The sequence below is a fragment of the Ambystoma mexicanum genome, chromosome 14, assembly GCF_040938575.1.
Source record: "Ambystoma mexicanum isolate Mex_15411 chromosome 14, UKY_AmexF1_1, whole genome shotgun sequence".
In the NCBI taxonomy this organism is placed as follows: Eukaryota; Metazoa; Chordata; class Amphibia; order Caudata; family Ambystomatidae; genus Ambystoma; species Ambystoma mexicanum.
This window is the reverse complement of record NC_090940.1, coordinates 651,185,365-651,208,431: the sequence shown is the minus strand read 5'-3', so window position 1 is coordinate 651,208,431 and position 23,067 is coordinate 651,185,365. Positions and strand designations below refer to the sequence as shown.

Here is a 23,067-nt window from a genome sequence, read left to right as displayed (position 1 = left end):
TGCTGTGTTATAGTATCCTGACTGGCATTATGGGCAAAGCCCACAGGAGTATGCTCTTACATGGGGCTACTGGCATGCATTGGCAGAGCAGCATAAACATGCTGTGTTATAGTATCCTGACTGGCATTATGGGCAAAGCCCACAGGAGTATGCTCTTACATGGGGCTACTGGCATGCATTGGCAGAGCAGCATAAACATGCTGTGTTATAGTATCCTGACTGCCATTGTGGGCAAAGCAAACATGAGTGTTTTCCTATGGCATATATAGGTGCACCAGAATGGACATGTGTGAGCCCAATCGATATGAAAATGCCGTTTTACACTTGCAGAGTCCTGGCATAAAGTGGGCAAAGGCATTATGAAAATGTGCTTGAAAATGCTCTTGTGCATTGTTTGTGGCTTGGCATCTAACATACTTTTCATGTCTAACCTGCAAAACCGATTGAAAACGGGCGTTTTACCTAATTTATCAGAGAAAGTGTACTGTAAAATGCACTATTTTAGCCCTTTATTTAAAAGCGTTTCTCAAGAGGACAGCCCCCCTTGATTGGTTCTCCCTCCCTCACTAGGCTCTGCCCCTCCTGTGCATTGGCTGGGGGCAGAACATGTGCCCTTCATCTGCGGGCTCTTCTTAGTGTGGACCCTCCTACTACACGAGCTCCAGGCCCCACTTGGTACAGAATCCTGGCTTCGCCTCTGGGGAGTTGGGGTGAAAGATTGATCTAATGGGCCAAAGGAAGGTGTAATATCTACTCAGCCTCATGGGCTTGGGGAGGGAGCGGTAGGATGGGGGTTGAGGGGTAATCTGTAGCGCAATAGGTTTAATGTCCAGTCTCACTCACAGTTTTCAAAACTGCCATCCAGCCCCCCCCGCCCCTCCAAAATGTTGGGTCTGGCTCCGCCCCAGGGCATGCATTTCAACTTACTGCTGAAGATCTGCTGAAGTGTGTTTCTCATAAGGTTGTGCAGCCCTCGGGGCGCGGCCTTTCCCTTTCCCTGCACAGTGCTGTTGGTAGCCACGCGATCTAAACTGCTTTTTGAATAGAAGAGTAGACTGGGCCAGTTGGCTATTAAAAGCGAATGTTGGAGCTTTTTGTTGGGTTGCCACCCCCTTGGGTTCGCTGGACTCCGGATCCCCTAAAGCGCTATATTCAGTAACCATTCTAGAGATCTAAAGATGAGCGCTAAATAGTTTTCATCCAAAGGCCTGTTGGACGAGGTATTGAATAAGATGATGGCTGCTTGTTCTCGCTTTTCTATGTGGTGTCTGTAGAGGTTGCATTTCTGTAGGGACGAGTCCACAGTGCATTGAATCTGGTTGAATTGTCCAGACTTGGTAGTGGCGCTTCCCTCCACCTTCCCACGTGTGCCACTAGTAACGGGCGTATTCTTTTCCATCCGTGCAGGTGGGGAACCCCCGTGTGGAGCTGACCCTGGCAGAGCTACAGGACATGGCCACGAGGCAGCAGCAACAGATTGAAAACCAGCAGCAGATCCTGGTGGCCAAGGTACAGCCTGTTGCAGCTCAAGGATTCCCCTCTCCTTACATCCACCCCTCAGTTCTAGAGAGTGTTTTCATGATGCAGCGAAGCGGTCCAGAATCGGGTGGCTTTGGGGATCTCCCCCAGATCCCAGTGAAGATCATTATTAATACCATGATACAGGGAATTCCTAAAATGATCCATTATCTGCAGTAGGCTGCGTCTCTAAGGCTGGCCGCAAACCACCCAACCTTAATGACGAGGCAAAGAGCAAAAAGTAGGACAAGCAGATCCTAAAAAGTATAGGAGAAACTATACTGTTTCCGTCGAAATGTATACGCCCCACTGTACAGGCCAGGTCTTTTTGTGAGTAATTTCCCTCCCATCCAAAATCGGGGCACACTTGGAAGGTGTGGGTGGGCATATTTCCAAAGAGGTGCCCCGCGCCCACCTTTTGGCACCAAAGATTTCAAGAAGCAGCTCATAATTGTCTTGATCTAAATGCAGAGTTAGTTTAAAGGTGACTTCTATTAGACGTAGAACCCTCAGTTATCTTCTGCAATCGCAGGTTCTTTCAGCCCTGTTTGGAACTCATCAGTCTGCTGCAGTCTGTGGCTCAGGGGTGTCTAACTGCAAACAACCTCAAGGGTGACTTGAACCCTAAAAAAATCCTCTGCAATGTTCAGTAGGAAATGTACAGTTGTCCCCCCGAGAACCTACACAGCACTTGGCCTCCTTGGCACTCTTTATCAAGGAGGAATGCCACCGCAGAAGCTGCCACTGTCTGGCTCGAATGGTACTAGAATGGACCTGAAAGAGAAAGTAATGTCCTGGCGCTTTGATCATAGTGATCCTAATGGAAATACTGCCACTGTAGGCCTAATCGCATGTACCCTCCCTCTGTCCATCCCTTCCTGCTCTGTCATGTCCTGGCGCTTTGATCCTAATTGAAATGCTGCCACTGTAGCCCTGATCACATGTACCCTCCCCCCCCCTCCACCCCTTGCTGCTGTCATGTTTTGGAGCTTTATCCTAATTGGAATGCTGCCACTCTAGGCCTGATCACATGTACCCTCCTCCTGCCCATCCCTTGCTGCTCTGTCATGTCCTGGCGATTTTGATCCTAATTGAAATGCTGCCACTGTAGGCCTGATCACATGTACCCCCCGTCCCATCCCTTGCTGCTGTCATGTCCTGGCGCTTTATCCTAATTGAAATGCTGCCACTGTAGGCACGATTGCATGTACCCTTGCCCTGTCCATCCCTTGCTGCTCTGCCATGTCCTGGCGCTTTGTTCCTAATTGAAATGCTGCCACTGTAGGCCTGATCACATGTACCCTCGCCCCCTCCCCCCGTCCATCCCTTGCTGCTCTGCCATGTCCTGGCGCTTTGATCCTAATTGAAATGCTGCCACTGTAGGCCTGATCACATGTACCCTCCCCCTGTCCATCCCTTGCTGCTCTGCCATGTCCTGGAGCTTTATCCTAATTGAAATGCTGCCACTGTAGGCCTGATCACATGTACCCTCCCCTCCCCCTGTCCATCCCTTGCTGCTCTGCCATGTCCTGGCGCTTTGATCCTAATTGAAATGCTGCCACTGTAGGCCTGATCACATGTACCCTCCCCCTGTCCATCCCTTGCTGCTCTGCCATGTCCTGGCGCTTTGATCCTAATTGAAATGCTGCCACTGTAGGCCTGATCACATGTACCCTCCCCCTGTCCATCCCTTGCTGCTCTGCCATGTCCTGGAGCTTTATCCTAATTGAAATGCTGCCACTGTAGGCCTGATCACATGTACCCTCCCCTCCCCCTGTCCATCCCTTGCTGCTCTGTCATGTCCTGGCGCTTTGATCCTAATTGAAATGCTGCCACTGTGGTCCTGATCACATGTACCCTACCCTCCCCCTGTCCATCCCTTGCTGCTCTGCCATGTCCTGGAGCTTTATCCTAATTGAAATGCTGCCACTGTGGTCCTGATCACATGTACCCCTCCTCCCCCTGTCCATCCCTTGCTGCTCTGCCATGTCCTGGCGCTTTGATCCTAATTGAAATGCTGCCACTGTGGTCCTGATCACATGTACCCTCCCCCCGTCCATCCCTTGCTGCTCTGCCATGTCCTGGCGCTTTGATCCTAATTGAAATGCTGCCACTGTAGGCCTGATCACATGTACCCTCCCCCTGCCCATCCCTTGCTGCTCTGCCATGTCCTGGAGCTTTATCCTAATTGAAATGCTGCCACTGTAGGCCCTATCACATGTACCCTCCCCCACTTCCCCCCTGCCCCCCCCCCTTGCTGCTCTGTTGTTTGTTTCCTCTTGGCCCAGTGTTGGGAGGCATTTTTCATGGCCAGGAAGCGTGCTGCTAGCAACAGGAAATGAGTGTGATAGGAAGTGTTGCGGATGTGCTGGAATGAGTCTTTCCCGGAGTGTGTACGCTGGGGAGGGGGTGGGGTGGTGTCCGTGATTGTGCCGTAGAGAAGAAACCCTTTTTAGACCAAAGTGGGCGCTGGTTACAGCAAAGATACATGTACCAGACTCGCATTACAGCGCTAAAGTGGCCCAGCAGATGGGCTGCTCCTTTTAAGGGAGGCTGCGTCCATTGCACTACTGTCCCGACATTAACGGGGTTCCCTCCCCCTCCACCCGACAGGAGCAGCGCCTGCGATACCTGAAGCAGCAGGAGCGGCGGCAGCTGCAGTCGGTCTCGGAGTCCGAGAAGCTGCAGAAGCTGAAGGAGCGCGTGGACGCCCAGGAGAGCAAGCTGAAGAAGATCCGGGCCATGCGGGGGCAAGTGGACTACAGCAAAGTCATGAACGGCAACCTGAGTACGTACTTTACAATAACAGGAAGCGCGCACAGAGCTATGCAAGCTAGACTGGGCAGTGTTGCTGCCAGGTGACCTCCAAAGGAACCTGCACAGGGTGGGCACTGAAGCAGGGGACCTCCAATAGAACCTGCATAGGGTGGGCACTGGACCTGGGGACCTCCAAAGGAACCTGCATAGGGTGGGCACTGGACCTGGGGACCTCCAAAGGAACCTGCATAGGGTGGGCACTGAAGCAGGGGACCTCCAATCGAACCTGCATAGGGTGGGCACTGAACCAGGCGGGCCTCACCAGAGAACCTGCATAGGGTGGGCACATGAACCAGGGGACCTCCAATAGAACCTGCATAGGGTGGGCACTGAACCTGGGGACCTCCAAAGGAACCTGCATAGGGTGGGCACTGAACCAGGGGACCTCCAATAGAACCTGCATAGGGTGGGCACTGAAGCAGGGGACCTCCAATCGAACCTGCATAGGGTGGGCACTGAACCAGGCAGGCCTCACCATAGAACCTGCATAGGGTGGGCACATGAACCAGGGGACCTCCAATAGAACCTGCATAGGGTGGGCACTGAACCTGGGGACCTCCAAAGGAACCTGCATAGGGTGGGCACTGAACCAGGGGACCTCCAATAGAACCTGCATAGGGTGGGCACTGAAGCAGGGGACCTCCAATAGAACCTTCATAGGGTGGGCACTGAACCTGGGGACCTCCAAAGGAACCTGCATAGGGTGGGCACTGAACCTGGAGACCTCCAATAGAACCTGCATAGGGTGGGCACTGACCCAGGCGGGCCTCACCATACAACCTGCATAGTGGGAACTGACCCAGGTGGGCCTCACCAGAGAACCTGCATAGGGTGGGCACTGACCCAGGCGGGCCTCACCATAGAACCTGCATAGGGTGGGCACTGCACCAGGTGGGCCTCACCCTAGAACCTGCATAGGGTGGGCACTGAACCAGGCGGGCCTCACCATAGTACCTGCATAGTGGAAACTGAACCAGGTGACCTCCAATAGACCCTGCATAGGATGGGCACTGAACCAGGTGGGCCTCACCCTAGAACCTGCATAGTGAGAACTGACCCAGGTGGGCCTCACCCTAGAACCTGCATAGTGAGAACTGACCCAGGTGGGCCTCACCCTAGAACCTGCATAGGGTGGGAACTGACCCAGGTGGGCCTCACCCTAGAACCTGCATAGGGTGGGAACTGAACCAGGTGGGCCTCACCCTAGAACCTGCATAGTGGGAACTGACCCAGGTGGGCCTCACCCTAGAACCTGCATAGGGTGGGAACTGACCCAGGTGGGCCTCGCACTACAACCTGCATAGGGTGGGCACTGAACCAGGTGACCTCCAATAGACCCTGCATAGGGTGGGCACTGAACCAGGTGGGCCTCACCCTAGAACCTGCATAGGGTGGGCACTGAACCAGGCGGGCCTCACCATAGAACCTGCATAGTGGAAACTAAACCAGGAGACCTCCAATAGACCCTGCATAGGGTGGGCACTGAACCAGGTGGGCCTCACCCTAGAACCTGCATAGTGGGAACCGCACCCAGGTGGGCCTCACCCTAGAATCTGCATAGGGTGGGAACTGACCCAGGTGGGCCTCACCCTAGAACCTGCATAGTGGGAACTGAACCAGGTGGGCCTCACCATATAACCTGCAAAGGGTGGGCACTGAACCAGGCAGGCCTCACCCTAGAACCTGCATAGTGGGAACTGAACCAGGCGGGCCTCACCATAGAACCTGCATAGTGGGAACTAACCCAGGTGGGCCTCACCATAGAACCTGCATATGGTGGGCACTGAACCAGGGGACCTCCAATAGACCCTGCATAGGGTGTGAACTGAACCAGGTGGGCCTCCCCATAGAACCTGCATAGTGGGAACTGACCCAGGTGGGCCTCACCATAGAACCTGCATAGTGGGAACTGACCCAGGCGGGCCTCACCATAGAACCTGCATAGGGTGGGCACTGAACCAGGCGGCCTTCAGGGTGAAATAGACATGAGCTGGGGCAGTACAGATAGACCAGGACAAACTGGGGCAATTTCACATTCCACTCTGACGTTGGTGAACACCTGCTAATTTACTTCTCCCCGCCTTTCATCGCCCTATGGAAATAGGCAAGGCGCCCTTCATGTTGTGGGGAGGGGTTTGTTAGGTGGGTTCTAGTTAAATGTGTACATTCATTTTCTCTTGTTTAAGATTTTGTCAGAATTTGAGAAAGAGATTTACGCTTAGTTGGGGGTTCATTTATTCCGACAAGCACATTTTCGATGGCTTCTGCTGTCATTTGTCATGATTCAGTGCAATGTTTGTTTCACTGTTGGGCCTAACACAGAAGTAGAGCCTCAGAATGTGGTGTGAGGACTCCAAATGGCTTCAGTGACTCCCACAGACTATGCATGCATCGGCCAGGGTGTGTCTATAGCCACACATCCTCCTCCCACTACTAATGACTTGATTTCTCACTGCTCATGCGTGTGTGTCCCCTCCTCCCACTACTGACTTCATTCCTCACCACCGATATATCAGTGTCCCCTCCTCCCACTACTGACTTCATTCCTCACCACCCATATATCAGTGGCCTCTCCTCCCACTACTGACTTCATTCCTCATCACCCATATATCAGTGTGCCCTCCTCCCACTACTGACTTCATTCCTCATCACCCATATATCAGTGTGCCCTCCTCCCACTACTGACTTCATTCCTCATTACCCATATATCAGTGTGCCCTCCTCCCACTACTGACTTCATTCCTCATTACCCATATATCAGTGTGCCCTCCTCCCACTACTGACTTCATTCCTCATCACCCATATATCAGTGTGCCCTCCTCCCACTACTGACTTCATTCCTCATCACCCATATATCAGTGGACCCTCCTCCCACTACTGACTTCATTCCTCATCACCCATATATCAGTGTGCCCTCCTCCCACTACTGACTTCATTCCTCATTACCCCTACATCAATGTGCCCTCCTCCCACTACTGACTTCATTCCTCATTACCCATATATCAGTGTCCCCTCCTCCTACTACTGACTTCATTCCTCATCACCCATATATCAGTGGCCCCTCCTCCTACTACTGACTTCATTCCTCATCACCCATATATCAGTGTGCCCTCCTCCCACTACTGACTTCATTCCTCATCACCCATATATCAGTGGCCCCTCCTCCCACTACTGACTTCATTCCTCATCACCCATATATCAGTGTCCCCTCCTCCCACTACTGACTTCATTCCTCATCACCCATATATCAGTGGCCTCTCCTCCCATTACTGACTTCATTCCTCATCACCCATATATCAGTGGACCCTCCTCCCACTACTGACTTCATTCCTCATTACCCATATATCAGTGTCCCCTCCTCCCACTACTGACTTCATTCCTCATTACCCATATATCAGTGGCCCCTCCTCCTACTACTGACTTCATTCCTCATCACCCATATATCAGTGTGCCCTCCTCCCACTACTGACTTCATTCCTCATTACCCATATATCAGTGTCCCCTCCTCCCACTACTGACTTCATTCCTCATTACCCATATATCAGTGGCCCCTCCTCCTACTACTGACTTCATTCCTCATCACCCATATATCAGTGTGCCCTCCTCCCACTACTGACTTCATTCCTCATCACCCATATATCGGTGTCCCCTCCTCCCACTACTGACTTCATTCCTCACCACCCATATATCAGTGTGCCCTCCTCCCACTACTGACTTCATTCCTCATTACCCATATATCAGTGTCCCCTCCTCCCACTACTGACTTCATTCCTCATCACCCATATATCAGTGGCCTCTCCTCCCATTACTGACTTCATTCCTCATCACCCATATATCAGTGTCCCCTCCTCCCACTACTGACTTCATTCCTCATTACCCATATATCAGTGGCCCCTCCTCCTACTACTGACTTCATTCCTCATTACCCATATATCAGTGGCCTCTCCTCCCATTACTGACTTCATTCCTCATCACCCATATATCAGTGGACCCTCCTCCCACTACTGACTTCATTCCTCATTACCCATATATCAGTGGCCCCTCCTCCTACTACTGACTTCATTCCTCATCACCCATATATCAGTGTGCCCTCCTCCCACTACTGACTTCATTCCTCATTACCCATATATCAGTGGCCCCTCCTCCTACTACTGACTTCATTCCTCATTACCCATATATCAGTGGCCTCTCCTCCCATTACTGACTTCATTCCTCATCACCCATATATCAGTGGACCCTCCTCCCACTACTGACTTCATTCCTCATTACCCATATATCAGTGGCCCCTCCTCCTACTACTGACTTCATTCCTCATCACCCATATATCAGTGTGCCCTCCTCCCACTACTGACTTCATTCCTCATTACCCATATATCAGTGGCCCCTCCTCCTACTACTGACTTCATTCCTCATCACCCATATATCAGTGTGCCCTCCTCCCACTACTGACTTCATTCCTCATTACCCATATATCAGTGGCCCCTCCTCCCACTACTGACTTCATTCCTCACCACCCATATATCAGTGGCCCCTCCTCCCACTACTGACTTCATTCCTCACCACCCATATATCAGTGGCCCCTCCTCCCACTACTGACTTTATTCCTGTCCCCTCCTCCCACTACTGACTTCATTCCTCACCACCCATATATCAGTGGCCCCTCCTCCTACTACTGACTTCATTCCTCATTACCCATATATCAGTGGCCCCTCCTCCTACTACTGACTTCATTCCTCATCACCCATATATCAGTGTGCCCTCCTCCCACTACTGACTTCATTCCTCACCACCCATATATCAGTGTGCCCTCCTCCCACTACTGACTTCATTCCTCATCACCCATATATCAGTGTCCCCTCCTCCCACTACTGACTTCATTCCTCATTACCCATATATCAGTGTGCCCTCCTCCCACTACTGACTTCATTCCTCATCACCCATATATCAGTGGCCCCTCCTCCCACTACTGACTTCATTCCTCACCACCCATATATCAGTGGCCCCTCCTCCCACTACTGACTTCATTCCTCACCACCCATATATCAGTGGTCCCTCCTCCCACTACTGACTTCATTCCTCACCACCCATATATCAGTGGCCCCTCCTCCCACTACTGACTTTATTCCTGTCCCCTCCTCCCACTACTGACTTCATTCCTCACCACCCATATATCAGTGGCCCCTCCTCCCACTACTGACTTCATTCCTCATCACCCATATATCAGTGGCCCCTCCTCCCACTACTGACTTCATTCCTCATCACCCATATATCAGTGTGCCCTCCTCCCACTACTGACTTCATTCCTCACCACCCATATATCAATGTCCCCTCCTCCCACTACTGACTTCATTCCTCATCACCCATATATCAATGTCCCCTCCTCCCACTACTGACTTCATTCCTCATTACCCATATATCAGTGTGCCCTCCTCCCACTACTGACTTCATTCCTCATTACCCATATATCAGTGTGCCCTCCTCCCACTACTGACTTCATTCCTCACCACCCATATATCAATGTCCCCTCCTCCCACTACTGACTTCATTCCTCATCACCCATATATCAGTGTGCCCTCCTCCCACTACTGACTTCATTCCTCATCACCCATATATCAGTGTGCCCTCCTCCCACTACTGACTTCATTCCTCATCACCCATATATCAGTGTGCCCTCCTCCCACTACTGACTTCATTCCTCACCACCCATATATCAATGTCCCCTCCTCCCACTACTGACTTCATTCCTCATCACCCATATATCAGTGTGCCCTCCTCCCACTACTGACTTCATTCCTCATCACCCATATATCAGTGTGCCCTCCTCCCACTACTGACTTCATTCCTCACCACCCATATATCAATGTCCCCTCCTCCCACTACTGACTTCATTCCTCACCACCCATATATCAATGTCCCCTCCTCCCACTACTGACTTCATTCCTCACCACCCATATATCAATGTCCCCTCCTCCCACTACTGACTTCATTCCTCATCACCCATATATCAATGTCCCCTCCTCCCACTACTGACTTCATTCCTCATTACCCATATATCAGTGTGCCCTCCTCCCACTACTGACTTCATTCCTCACCACCCATATATCAGTGTGCCCTCCTCCCACTACTGACTTCATTCCTCACCACCCATATATCAGTGGCCCCTCCTCCCACTACTGACTTTATATCTGTCCCCTCCTCCCACTACTGACTTCATTCCTCACCGCTCATACATCAGTGTCCCGTCCTCCCTACTAATGACTTAATTCCCCATGGCTCCTTCTTCAATGCCCCCTCCTCCCACCTGCTCCTACACCAATGTAACCTTCTCCAAAGCACTCTGCATTATAATGAACCCAGAGGTTGTCTTCCTGTATCGTACGCATCGCCCCCCAAGTTATCTGCTAGTAAGCCCCCTTTCATATAAATGGCGCTGTCTGTTGTGAGTGGCTAAATCCTTGTTTGGTGCTGGGTCTCATCAGCAGATGGGGAATGATGTGCCGTTTCACTGTACAGTCTTTCCTGGAAGTATAGACCAGCAGTTATTGCGGGGTCTCTCTGTGTACCTAGTTTACGCTTTGAAATGACACAGCGTGTCCAGCGAGGCGGGCTGGTTGGGCCTCCTCTGGTCATTGGCAATGCTCCTGAGGAGTCTGTGCTATTCTGCACCGAGTGACTGATCCCTCTTGTACCCCCTTGCAGCCACTGAGATCGAGCACATCAGCGACATGTTCCAGGAGAAGCAGCAGGAGCTTCAGGCCGCCGTGCTGAAGGTGGACCAGCTGACGCAGCAGCTCCAGGACCTGCGCAAAGGGAAGCTGAACGGCTTCCAGTCTTGCAACGGGCAGATGACGGGCCCCGCTGCGCTGGAGCTCAAGAAGCTCTATCAAGAGTTGCAGGTAATCCACCAAGAATGCCTCTATTACAGCATTTCTGTTGGCTTGTTGACATCAACCTTTGGGTGCGCAAGTTGCATTGTGGCACGTACTCTTGGGGGCACAATATATGTGGAATGGGCTTTAGGTGGTCTCTCTAGGCACATGCCTGGATCTTCTGCCACCTTGAGCTGTACCCCGAACAGTCCTCAGTGGGAATGCCCTAGAGCACATCTTGACCCCCGAGTACACATGGCTTCAGACCACTGATCACTGTCAAGCACTCAGCACTGTTTTTATGCTTTTCATGTGGGATTGAACTTGTGCCCATTGGTTTCAGAACTGTGTTTTCAGGTTCTAGAGATGTCCCTTCAATATGTTCAGTTTCTTTGGACAATTTCAGGCTTTCAAATGTCGATTGGGTGTGTCTGGTCTGTCATTCATCTGGAAATGTGACACTTGTCATTTTGTCTGGTCGCGTGGATGCTGAATGGATTGGGAATTGGGTGACTGTCCCAGGTTCCGCTGGCCAAAGACTGGCCATGAAGAGTTCCAGATCAATTGACAGCAAAGCGATCTAGAAAAGCCTTGCTACGTCTCTATAGTGTAAATCTGGAGGCTAGCAAGGACGCAGGGAATCCTGAGTCGATCAGAGACCACGCGAGAAACGCAATGACTTGATGAAAAGTGAAGGCTGGGTCGACTCTAGGATCCCAGGCCAAGGGATGCCTTGAGTTCTGGAATACCAACTCCACCTTGTGTCTCCAAAATGTCCTTTCTTTTAATTTCGAGTTAAACTTTTTCTTTATGTAGGTAGAGGTCGTCGTCAATGGCTTAGTGTTCCGTCCTCAATACCCGTGGAATGATGTCCCATTAAGGCAGCAGAGCCAGAGCTGTGTGAATGGGAGAGACATTTTTTATTTGAAAAAAAATAGCGCCCACCACTTGCACTTAGCCTTCAAATGGCACGCTCTGAGCTTCAGCCGCCAGTCCTCATCTCTGCCTCGGATGGGACTGGAGCTATCGGCAGCACTTAGCCTTCAAATGGCACGCTCTGAGCTTCAGCCGCCAGTCCTCATCTCTGCCTCGGATGGGACTGGAGCTATCGGCAGCACTTAGCCTTCAAATGGCATGCTCTGAGCTTCAGCCGCCAGTCCTCATCTCTGCCTCGGATGGGACTGGAGCTATCGGCAGCACTTAGCCTTCAAATGGCACGGTCTGAGCTTCAGCCGCCAGTCCTCATCTCTGCCTCGGATGGGACTGGAGCTATCGGCAGCACTTAGCCTTCAAATGGCACGCTCTGAGCTTCTACCGCCAGTCCTCATCTCTGCCTCGGATGGGACTGGAGCTATCGGCAGCACTTAGCCTTCAAATGGCACGCTCTGAGCTTCTACCGCCAGTCCTCATCTCTGCCTCGGATGGGACTGGAGCTATCGGCAGCACTCCACCACTTGCACTTAGCCTTCAAATGGAACGCTCTGAGCTTCAGCCGCCAGTCCTCATCTCTGCCTCGGATGGGACTGGAGCTATCGGCAGCACTACACCACTTGCACTTAGCCTTCAAATGGCACCCTCTGAGCTTCAACCGCCAGTCCTCATCTCCGCCTCGGATGGGACTGGAGCTATCGGCAGCACTACACCACTTGCACTTAGCCTTCAAATGGCACGCTCTGAGCTTCAGCCGCCAGTCCTCATCTCTGCCTCGGATGGGACTGGAGCTATCGGCAGCACTTAGCCTTCAAATGGCACGCTCTGAGCTTCTACCGCCAGTCCTCAACTCTGCCTCGGATGGGACTGGAGCTATCGGCAGCACTTAGCCTTCAAATGGCACGCTCTGAGCTTCAACCGCCAGTCCTCATCTCCGCCTCGGGTGGGACTGGAGCTATCGGCAGCACTACACCACTTGCACTTAGCCTTCAAATGGCACGCTCTGAGCTTCAGCCGCCAGTCCTCATCTCTGCCTCGGATGGGACTGGAGCTATCGGCAGCACTTAGCCTTCAAATGGCACGCTCTGAGCTTCAACCGCCAGTCCTCATCTCCGCCTCGGATGGGACTGGAGCTATCGGCAGCACTACACCACTTGCACTTAGCCTTCAAATGGCACGCTCTGAGCTTCAGCCGCCAGTCCTCATCTCTGCCTCGGATGGGACTGGAGCTATCGGCAGCACTTAGCCTTCAAATGGCACGCTCTGAGCTTCTACCGCCAGTCCTCAACTCTGCCTCGGATGGGACTGGAGCTATCGCCAGCACTTAGCCTTCAAATGGCACGCTCTGAGCTTCAGCCGCCAGTCCTCCTCTCCGCCTCGGATGGGACTGGAGCTATCGGCAGCACTTAGCCTTCAAATGGCACGCTCTGAGCTTCAGCCGCCAGTCCTCATCTCTGCCTCGGATGGGACTGGAGCTATCGGCAGCACTTAGCCTTCAAATGGCACGCTCTGAGCTTCTACCGCCAGTCCTCATCTCTGCCTCGGATGGGACTGGAGCTATCGGCAGCACTCCACCACTTGCACTTAGCCTTCAAATGGAACGCTCTGAGCTTCAGCCGCCAGTCCTCATCTCTGCCTCGGATGGGGCTGGAGCTATCGGCAGCACTTAGCCTTCAAATGGCACCCTCTGAGCTTCAACCGCCAGTCCTCATCTCCGCCTCGGATGGGACTGGAGCTATCGGCAGCACTACACCACTTGCACTTAGCCTTCAAATGGCACGCTCTGAGCTTCAGCCGCCAGTCCTCATCTCTGCCTCGGATGGGACTGGAGCTATCGGCAGCACTTAGCCTTCAAATGGCACGCTCTGAGCTTCTACCGCCAGTCCTCAACTCTGCCTCGGATGGGACTGGAGCTATTGCCAGCACTTAGCCTTCAAATGGCACGCTCTGAGCTTCAACCGCCAGTCCTCATCTCCGCCTCGGATGGGACTGGAGCTATCGGCAGCACTACACCACTTGCACTTAGCCTTCAAATGGCACGCTCTGAGCTTCAGCCGCCAGTCCTCATCTCTGCCTCGGATGGGACTGGAGCTATCGGCAGCACTCCACCACTTTCACTTAGCCTTCAAATGGCACGCTCTGAGCTTCAGCCGCCAGTCCTCATCTCTGCCTCGGATGGGACTGGAGCTATCGGCAGCACTTAGCCTTCAAATGGCACGCTCTGAGCTTCAACCGCCAGTCCTCATCTCCGCCTCGGATGGGACTGGAGCTATCGGCAGCACTTAGCCTTCAAATGGCACGCTCTGAGCTTCAACCGCCAGTCCTCATCTCTGCCTCGGATGGGACTGGAGCTATCGGCAGCACTTAGCCTTCAAATGGCACGCTCTGAGCTTCAACCGCCAGTCCTCATCTCCGCCTCGGATGGGATGGAGCTATCGGCAGCACTTAGCCTTCAAACGCTCTGAGCTTCAACCGCCAGTCCTCATCTCTGCCTCGGATGGGACTGGAGCTATCGGCAGCACTTAGCCTTCAAATGGCACGCTCTGAGCTTCAACCGCCAGTCCTCATCTCCGCCTCGGATGGGACTGGAGCTATCGGCAGCACTTAGCCTTCAAATGGCACGCTCTGAGCTTCAACCGCCAGTCCTCATCTCCGCCTCGGATGGGACTGGAGCTATCGGCAGCACTTAGCCTTCAAATGGCACGCTCTGAGCTTCAACCGCCAGTCCTCATCTCCGCCTCGGATGGGACTGGAGCTATCGGCAGCACTTAGCCTTCAAATGGCACGCTCTGAGCTTCAACCGCCAGTCCTCATCTCCGCCTCGGATGGGACTGGAGCTATCGGCAGCACTTAGCCTTCAAACGCTCTGAGCTTCAGCCGCCAGTCCTCATCTCTGCCTCGGATGGGACTGGAGCTATCGGCAGCACTTAGCCTTCAAATGGCACGCTCTGAGCTTCAACCGCCAGTCCTCATCTCCGCCTCGGATGGGACTGGAGCTATCGGCAGCACTTAGCCTTCAAACGCTCTGAGCTTCAGCCGCCAGTCCTCATCTCTGCCTCGGATGGGACTGGAGCTATCGGCAGCACTTAGCCTTCAAATGGCACGCTCTGAGCTTCAGCCGCCAGTCCTCATCTCCGCCTCGGATGGGACTGGAGCTATCGGCAGCACTTAGCCTTCAAATGGCACGCTCTGAGCTTCAGCCGCCAGTCCTCATCTCCGCCTCGGATGGGACTGGAGCTATCGGCAGCACTTAGCCTTCAAACGCTCTGAGCTTCAGCCGCCAGTCCTCATCTCTGCCTCGGATGGGATGGAGCTATCGGCAGCACTTAGCCTTCAAATGGCACGCTCTGAGCTTCAACCGCCAGTCCTCATCTCCGCCTCGGATGGGACTGGAGCTATCGGCAGCACTTAGCCTTCAAATGGCACGCTCTGAGCTTCTACCGCCAGTCCTCATCTCTGCCTCGGATGGGACTGGAGCTATCGGCAGCACTACACCACTTGCACTTAGCCTTCAAATGGCACGCTCTGAGCTTCAGCCGCCAGTCCTCATCTCTGCCTCGGATGGGACTGGAGCTATCGGCAGCACTTAGCCTTCAAATGGCACGCTCTGAGCTTCTACCGCCAGTCCTCAACTCTGCCTCGGATGGGACTGGAGCTATCGGCAGCACTTAGCCTTCAAATGGCACGCTCTGAGCTTCTACCGCCAGTCCTCATCTCCGCCTCGGATGGGACTGGAGCTATCGGCAGCACTTAGCCTTCAAATGGCACGCTCTGAGCTTCAACCGCCAGTCCTCATCTCCGCCTCGGATGGGACTGGAGCTATCGGCAGCACTTAGCCTTCAAATGGCACGCTCTGAGCTTCTACCGCCAGTCCTCATCTCTGCCTCGGATGGGACTGGAGCTATCGGCAGCACTACACCACTTGCACTTAGCCTTCAAATGGCACGCTCTGAGCTTCAGCCGCCAGTCCTCCTCTCTGCCTCGGATGGGACTGGAGCTATCGGCAGCACTTAGCCTTCAAATGGCACGCTCTGAGCTTCTACCGCCAGTCCTCAACTCTGCCTCGGATGGGACTGGAGCTATCGGCAGCACTTAGCCTTCAAATGGCACGCTCTGAGCTTCTACCGCCAGTCCTCATCTCCGCCTCGGATGGGACTGGAGCTATCGGCAGCACTTAGCCTTCAAATGGCACGCTCTGAGCTTCAGCCGCCAGTCCTCATCTCCGCCTCGGATGGGACTGGAGCTATCGGCAGCACTCCACCACTTGCACTTAGCCTTCAAATGGAACGCTCTGAGCTTCAGCCGCCAGTCCTCATCTCTGCCTCGGATGGGACTGGAGCTATCGGCAGCACTACACCACTTGCACTTAGCCTTCAAATGGCACCCTCTGAGCTTCAACCGCCAGTCCTCATCTCCGCCTCGGATGGGACTGGAGCTATCGGCAGCACTACACCACTTGCACTTAGCCTTCAAATGGCACGCTCTGAGCTTCAGCCGCCAGTCCTCATCTCTGCCTCGGATGGGACTGGAGCTATCGGCAGCACTTAGCCTTCAAATGGCACGCTCTGAGCTTCTACCGCCAGTCCTCAACTCTGCCTCGGATGGGACTGGAGCTATCGGCAGCACTTAGCCTTCAAATGGCACGCTCTGAGCTTCAACCGCCAGTCCTCATCTCCGCCTCGGGTGGGACTGGAGCTATCGGCAGCACTACACCACTTGCACTTAGCCTTCAAATGGCACGCTCTGAGCTTCAGCCGCCAGTCCTCATCTCTGCCTCGGATGGGACTGGAGCTATCGGCAGCACTTAGCCTTCAAATGGCACGCTCTGAGCTTCAACCGCCAGTCCTCATCTCCGCCTCGGATGGGACTGGAGCTATCGGCAGCACTACACCACTTGCACTTAGCCTTCAAATGGCACGCTCTGAGCTTCAGCCGCCAGTCCTCATCTCTGCCTCGGATGGGACTGGAGCTATCGGCAGCACTTAGCCTTCAAATGGCACGCTCTGAGCTTCTACCGCCAGTCCTCAACTCTGCCTCGGATGGGACTGGAGCTATCGCCAGCACTTAGCCTTCAAATGGCACGCTCTGAGCTTCAGCCGCCAGTCCTCCTCTCCGCCTCGGATGGGACTGGAGCTATCGGCAGCACTTAGCCTTCAAATGGCACGCTCTGAGCTTCAGCCGCCAGTCCTCATCTCTGCCTCGGATGGGACTGGAGCTATCGGCAGCACTTAGCCTTCAAATGGCACGCTCTGAGCTTCTACCGCCAGTCCTCATCTCTGCCTCGGATGGGACTGGAGCTATCGGCAGCACTCCACCACTTGCACTTAGCCTTCAAATGGAACGCTCTGAGCTTCAGCCGCCAGTCCTCATCTCTGCCTCGGATGGGGCTGGAGCTATCGGCAGCACTTAGCCTTCAAATGGCACCCTCTGAGCTTCAACCGCCAGTCCTCATCTCCGCCTCGGATGGGACTGGAGCTATCGGCAGCACTACACCACTTGCACTTAGCCTTCAAATGGCACGCTCTGAGCTTCAGCCGCCAGTCCTCATCTCTGCCTCGGATGGGACTGGAGCTATCGGCAGCACTTAGCCTTCAAATGGCACGCTCTGAGCTTCTACCGCCAGTCCTCAACTCTGCCTCGGATGGGACTGGAGCTATTGCCAGCACTTAGCCTTCAAATGGCACGCTCTGAGCTTCAACCGCCAGTCCTCATCTCCGCCTCGGATGGGACTGGAGCTATCGGCAGCACTACACCACTTGCACTTAGCCTTCAAATGGCACGCTCTGAGCTTCAGCCGCCAGTCCTCATCTCTGCCTCGGATGGGACTGGAGCTATCGGCAGCACTCCACCACTTTCACTTAGCCTTCAAATGGCACGCTCTGAGCTTCAGCCGCCAGTCCTCATCTCTGCCTCGGATGGGACTGGAGCTATCGGCAGCACTTAGCCTTCAAATGGCACGCTCTGAGCTTCAACCGCCAGTCCTCATCTCCGCCTCGGATGGGACTGGAGCTATCGGCAGCACTTAGCCTTCAAATGGCACGCTCTGAGCTTCAACCGCCAGTCCTCATCTCTGCCTCGGATGGGACTGGAGCTATCGGCAGCACTTAGCCTTCAAATGGCACGCTCTGAGCTTCAACCGCCAGTCCTCATCTCCGCCTCGGATGGGATGGAGCTATCGGCAGCACTTAGCCTTCAAACGCTCTGAGCTTCAACCGCCAGTCCTCATCTCTGCCTCGGATGGGACTGGAGCTATCGGCAGCACTTAGCCTTCAAATGGCACGCTCTGAGCTTCAACCGCCAGTCCTCATCTCCGCCTCGGATGGGACTGGAGCTATCGGCAGCACTTAGCCTTCAAATGGCACGCTCTGAGCTTCAACCGCCAGTCCTCATCTCCGCCTCGGATGGGACTGGAGCTATCGGCAGCACTTAGCCTTCAAATGGCACGCTCTGAGCTTCAACCGCCAGTCCTCATCTCCGCCTCGGATGGGACTGGAGCTATCGGCAGCACTTAGCCTTCAAATGGCACGCTCTGAGCTTCAACCGCCAGTCCTCATCTCCGCCTCGGATGGGACTGGAGCTATCGGCAGCACTTAGCCTTCAAACGCTCTGAGCTTCAGCCGCCAGTCCTCATCTCTGCCTCGGATGGGACTGGAGCTATCGGCAGCACTTAGCCTTCAAATGGCACGCTCTGAGCTTCAACCGCCAGTCCTCATCTCCGCCTCGGATGGGACTGGAGCTATCGGCAGCACTTAGCCTTCAAACGCTCTGAGCTTCAGCCGCCAGTCCTCATCTCTGCCTCGGATGGGACTGGAGCTATCGGCAGCACTTAGCCTTCAAATGGCACGCTCTGAGCTTCAGCCGCCAGTCCTCATCTCCGCCTCGGATGGGACTGGAGCTATCGGCAGCACTTAGCCTTCAAATGGCACGCTCTGAGCTTCAGCCGCCAGTCCTCATCTCCGCCTCGGATGGGACTGGAGCTATCGGCAGCACTTAGCCTTCAAACGCTCTGAGCTTCAGCCGCCAGTCCTCATCTCTGCCTCGGATGGGATGGAGCTATCGGCAGCACTTAGCCTTCAAATGGCACGCTCTGAGCTTCAACCGCCAGTCCTCATCTCCGCCTCGGATGGGACTGGAGCTATCGGCAGCACTTAGCCTTCAAATGGCACGCTCTGAGCTTCTACCGCCAGTCCTCATCTCTGCCTCGGATGGGACTGGAGCTATCGGCAGCACTACACCACTTGCACTTAGCCTTCAAATGGCACGCTCTGAGCTTCAGCCGCCAGTCCTCATCTCTGCCTCGGATGGGACTGGAGCTATCGGCAGCACTTAGCCTTCAAATGGCACGCTCTGAGCTTCTACCGCCAGTCCTCAACTCTGCCTCGGATGGGACTGGAGCTATCGGCAGCACTTAGCCTTCAAATGGCACGCTCTGAGCTTCTACCGCCAGTCCTCATCTCCGCCTCGGATGGGACTGGAGCTATCGGCAGCACTTAGCCTTCAAATGGCACGCTCTGAGCTTCAACCGCCAGTCCTCATCTCCGCCTCGGATGGGACTGGAGCTATCGGCAGCACTTAGCCTTCAAATGGCACGCTCTGAGCTTCTACCGCCAGTCCTCATCTCTGCCTCGGATGGGACTGGAGCTATCGGCAGCACTACACCACTTGCACTTAGCCTTCAAATGGCACGCTCTGAGCTTCAGCCGCCAGTCCTCCTCTCTGCCTCGGATGGGACTGGAGCTATCGGCAGCACTTAGCCTTCAAATGGCACGCTCTGAGCTTCTACCGCCAGTCCTCAACTCTGCCTCGGATGGGACTGGAGCTATCGGCAGCACTTAGCCTTCAAATGGCACGCTCTGAGCTTCTACCGCCAGTCCTCATCTCCGCCTCGGATGGGACTGGAGCTATCGGCAGCACTTAGCCTTCAAATGGCACGCTCTGAGCTTCAGCCGCCAGTCCTCATCTCCGCCTCGGATGGGACTGGAGCTATCGGCAGCACTTAGCCTTCAAATGGCACGCTCTGAGCTTCAGCCGCCAGTCCTCATCTCTGCCTCGGATGGGACTGGAGCTATCGGCAGCACTTAGCCTTCAAATGGCACGCTCTGAGCTTCTACCGCCAGTCCTCAACTCTGCCTCGGATGGGACTGGAGCTATCGGCAGCACTTAGCCTTCAAATGGCACGCTCTGAGCTTCTACCGCCAGTCCTCATCTCCGCCTCGGATGGGACTGGAGCTATCGGCAGCACTTAGCCTTCAAATGGCACGCTCTGAGCTTCAACCGCCAGTCCTCATCTCCGCCTCGGATGGGACTGGAGCTATCGGCAGCACTTAGCCTTCAAATGGCACGCTCTGAGCTTCTACCGCCAGTCCTCATCTCTGCCTCGGATGGGACTGGAGCTATCGGCAGCACTACACCACTTGCACTTAGCCTTCAAATGGCACGCTCTGAGCTTCAGCCGCCAGTCCTCATCTCTGCCTCGGATGGGACTGGAGCTATCGACAGCACTTAGCCTTCAAATGGCACGCTCTGAGCTTCTACCGCCAGTCCTCAACTCTGCCTCGGATGGGACTGGAGCTATCGGCAGCACTTAGCCTTCAAATGGCACGCTCTGAGCTTCTACCGCCAGTCCTCATCTCCGCCTCGGATGGGACTGGAGCTATCGGCAGCACTTAGCCTTCAAATGGCACGCTCTGAGCTTCAGCCGCCAGTCCTCATCTCCGCCTCGGATGGGACTGGAGCTATCGGCAGCACTTAGCCTTCAAATGGCACGCTCTGAGCTTCAGCCGCCAGTCCTCATCTCTGCCTCGGATGGGACTGGAGCTATCGGCAGCACTTAGCCTTCAAATGGCACGCTCTGAGCTTCTACCGCCAGTCCTCAACTCTGCCTCGGATGGGACTGGAGCTATCGGCAGCACTTAGCCTTCAAATGGCACGCTCTGAGCTTCTACCGCCAGTCCTCATCTCCGCCTCGGATGGGACTGGAGCTATCGGCAGCACTTAGCCTTCAAATGGCACGCTCTGAGCTTCAACCGCCAGTCCTCATCTCCGCCTCGGATGGGACTGGAGCTATCGGCAGCACTTAGCCTTCAAATGGCACGCTCTGAGCTTCTACCGCCAGTCCTCATCTCTGCCTCGGATGGGACTGGAGCTATCGGCAGCACTACACCACTTGCACTTAGCCTTCAAATGGCACGCTCTGAGCTTCAGCCGCCAGTCCTCATCTCTGCCTCGGATGGGACTGGAGCTATCGGCAGCACTTAGCCTTCAAATGGCACGCTCTGAGCTTCTACCGCCAGTCCTCAACTCTGCCTCGGATGGGACTGGAGCTATCGGCAGCACTTAGCCTTCAAATGGCACGCTCTGAGCTTCTACCGCCAGTCCTCATCTCCGCCTCGGATGGGACTGGAGCTATCGGCAGCACTTAGCCTTCAAATGGCACGCTCTGAGCTTCAGCCGCCAGTCCTCATCTCCGCCTCGGATGGGACTGGAGCTATCGGCAGCACTTAGCCTTCAAATGGCACGCTCTGAGCTTCAGCCGCCAGTCCTCATCTCCGCCTCGGATGGGACTGGAGCTATCGGCAGCACTTAGCCTTCAAATGGCACGCTCTGAGCTTCTACCGCCAGTCCTCAACTCTGCCTCGGATGGGACTGGAGCTATCGGCAGCACTTAGCCTTCAAATGGCACGCTCTGAGCTTCTACCGCCAGTCCTCATCTCCGCCTCGGATGGGACTGGAGCTATCGGCAGCACTTAGCCTTCAAATGGCACGCTCTGAGCTTCAACCGCCAGTCCTCATCTCCGCCTCGGATGGGACTGGAGCTATCGGCAGCACTTAGCCTTCAAATGGCACGCTCTGAGCTTCAACCGCCAGTCCTCATCTCTGCCTCGGATGGGACTGGAGCTATCGGCAGCACTTAGCCTTCAAACGCTCTGAGCTTCAGCCGCCAGTCCTCATCTATTCCTCGGATGGGACTGGAGCTATCGGCAGCACTCGGGCAGCCTCTGCTTTGCTTTTTGAGCCGCTGGCCTTCCACATTTTGACTCTCCCGATCAACGACATGCCCTATGGGTTCTCTGTGCACTAGGCCCCCTCAGTGAGAGCGCCTGCTGCTTTTTACACCTTGGTTCAATTAGGGACCCATTACTCAGTGTACACTTGTTTGCCCCTGGCCCGGTGGGACACCCCCTTCCATTCAGGACATCCCCTGCAATGAGTCGCTGCTTTGTGAGCGCAGTCGCCTTGCTCTCGCAGCGACCCCGGCTCTGGATCATCCATGTTTTACAGTATCCACTCCTCCACCTCATGCTTCGCCCTGCACTTGGACTACACCTCCACCCGTCCTCCGCCTGCGCTGACTCCGGACTCGGGAAAAGGCCTGCCTTTGGGGGAGGTTACTTGGGATCTGTCCCTTCAACCTCAGCTCGGCTTCCAACTTGGATTCTGCAGGTTTAGGGGTCAGCCATTGCATTGAACTGTAGGTCCCGGAACAGCCTTGCAAGCGCACCGTGGCGCCGGGAGCCGTGTTGCCGATCCGAGGCATGGAATCAAGTCCGAAACACACCATAAGTATGCACCGAAAGGAAGTTGGATCCTGGATCCATGAGTAACTTGAAGAAAGCACAGCCACAGTGAGGCCTGCTCATGTAAACGGAAGTAGCTGCAACTGCTCTACGAATGCAGCCCAACCAAGGCAAGTCCACGTGCCGTGCGCGTTATTTTAGGGATCTCCAGAAGAGGAGTACATTGCTTGCACCAGTGAAGTCGTTTCGCTGTTATTTAAAGAAATGCCTTTCTGATTCCATCACGTCTTTGTGCTAATGCCACAGTAGGCTGGCAGGACACCCAATTGCAGGCTTGCCAGGGGGCTGCGGTGAAAGGTGCTCATTACTGCAGCGCTAAATTGCCTTCTCAGGACCGTGCGGCAGAAACGGCTCCC

At 54.5% G+C, this 23,067-nt stretch overlaps 1 protein-coding gene across 3 annotated transcripts in view; it reads left to right on the top strand.

Annotated features, from left to right (window-relative positions):
* The window catches only part of PPP1R13B (protein phosphatase 1 regulatory subunit 13B), a 452,941-nt gene that overhangs the window by 196,894 nt on the left and 232,980 nt on the right, over positions 1-23,067 (top strand). For all 3 annotated transcript variants that reach the window (XM_069638181.1, XM_069638182.1, XM_069638183.1), the window contains 3 exons: positions 1,408-1,509; positions 4,132-4,306; positions 11,035-11,231. In XM_069638181.1, coding sequence (XP_069494282.1) covers positions 1,408-1,509; positions 4,132-4,306; positions 11,035-11,231 — 474 coding nt within the window. The remainder of the gene's footprint in view (positions 1-1,407; positions 1,510-4,131; positions 4,307-11,034; positions 11,232-23,067) is intronic.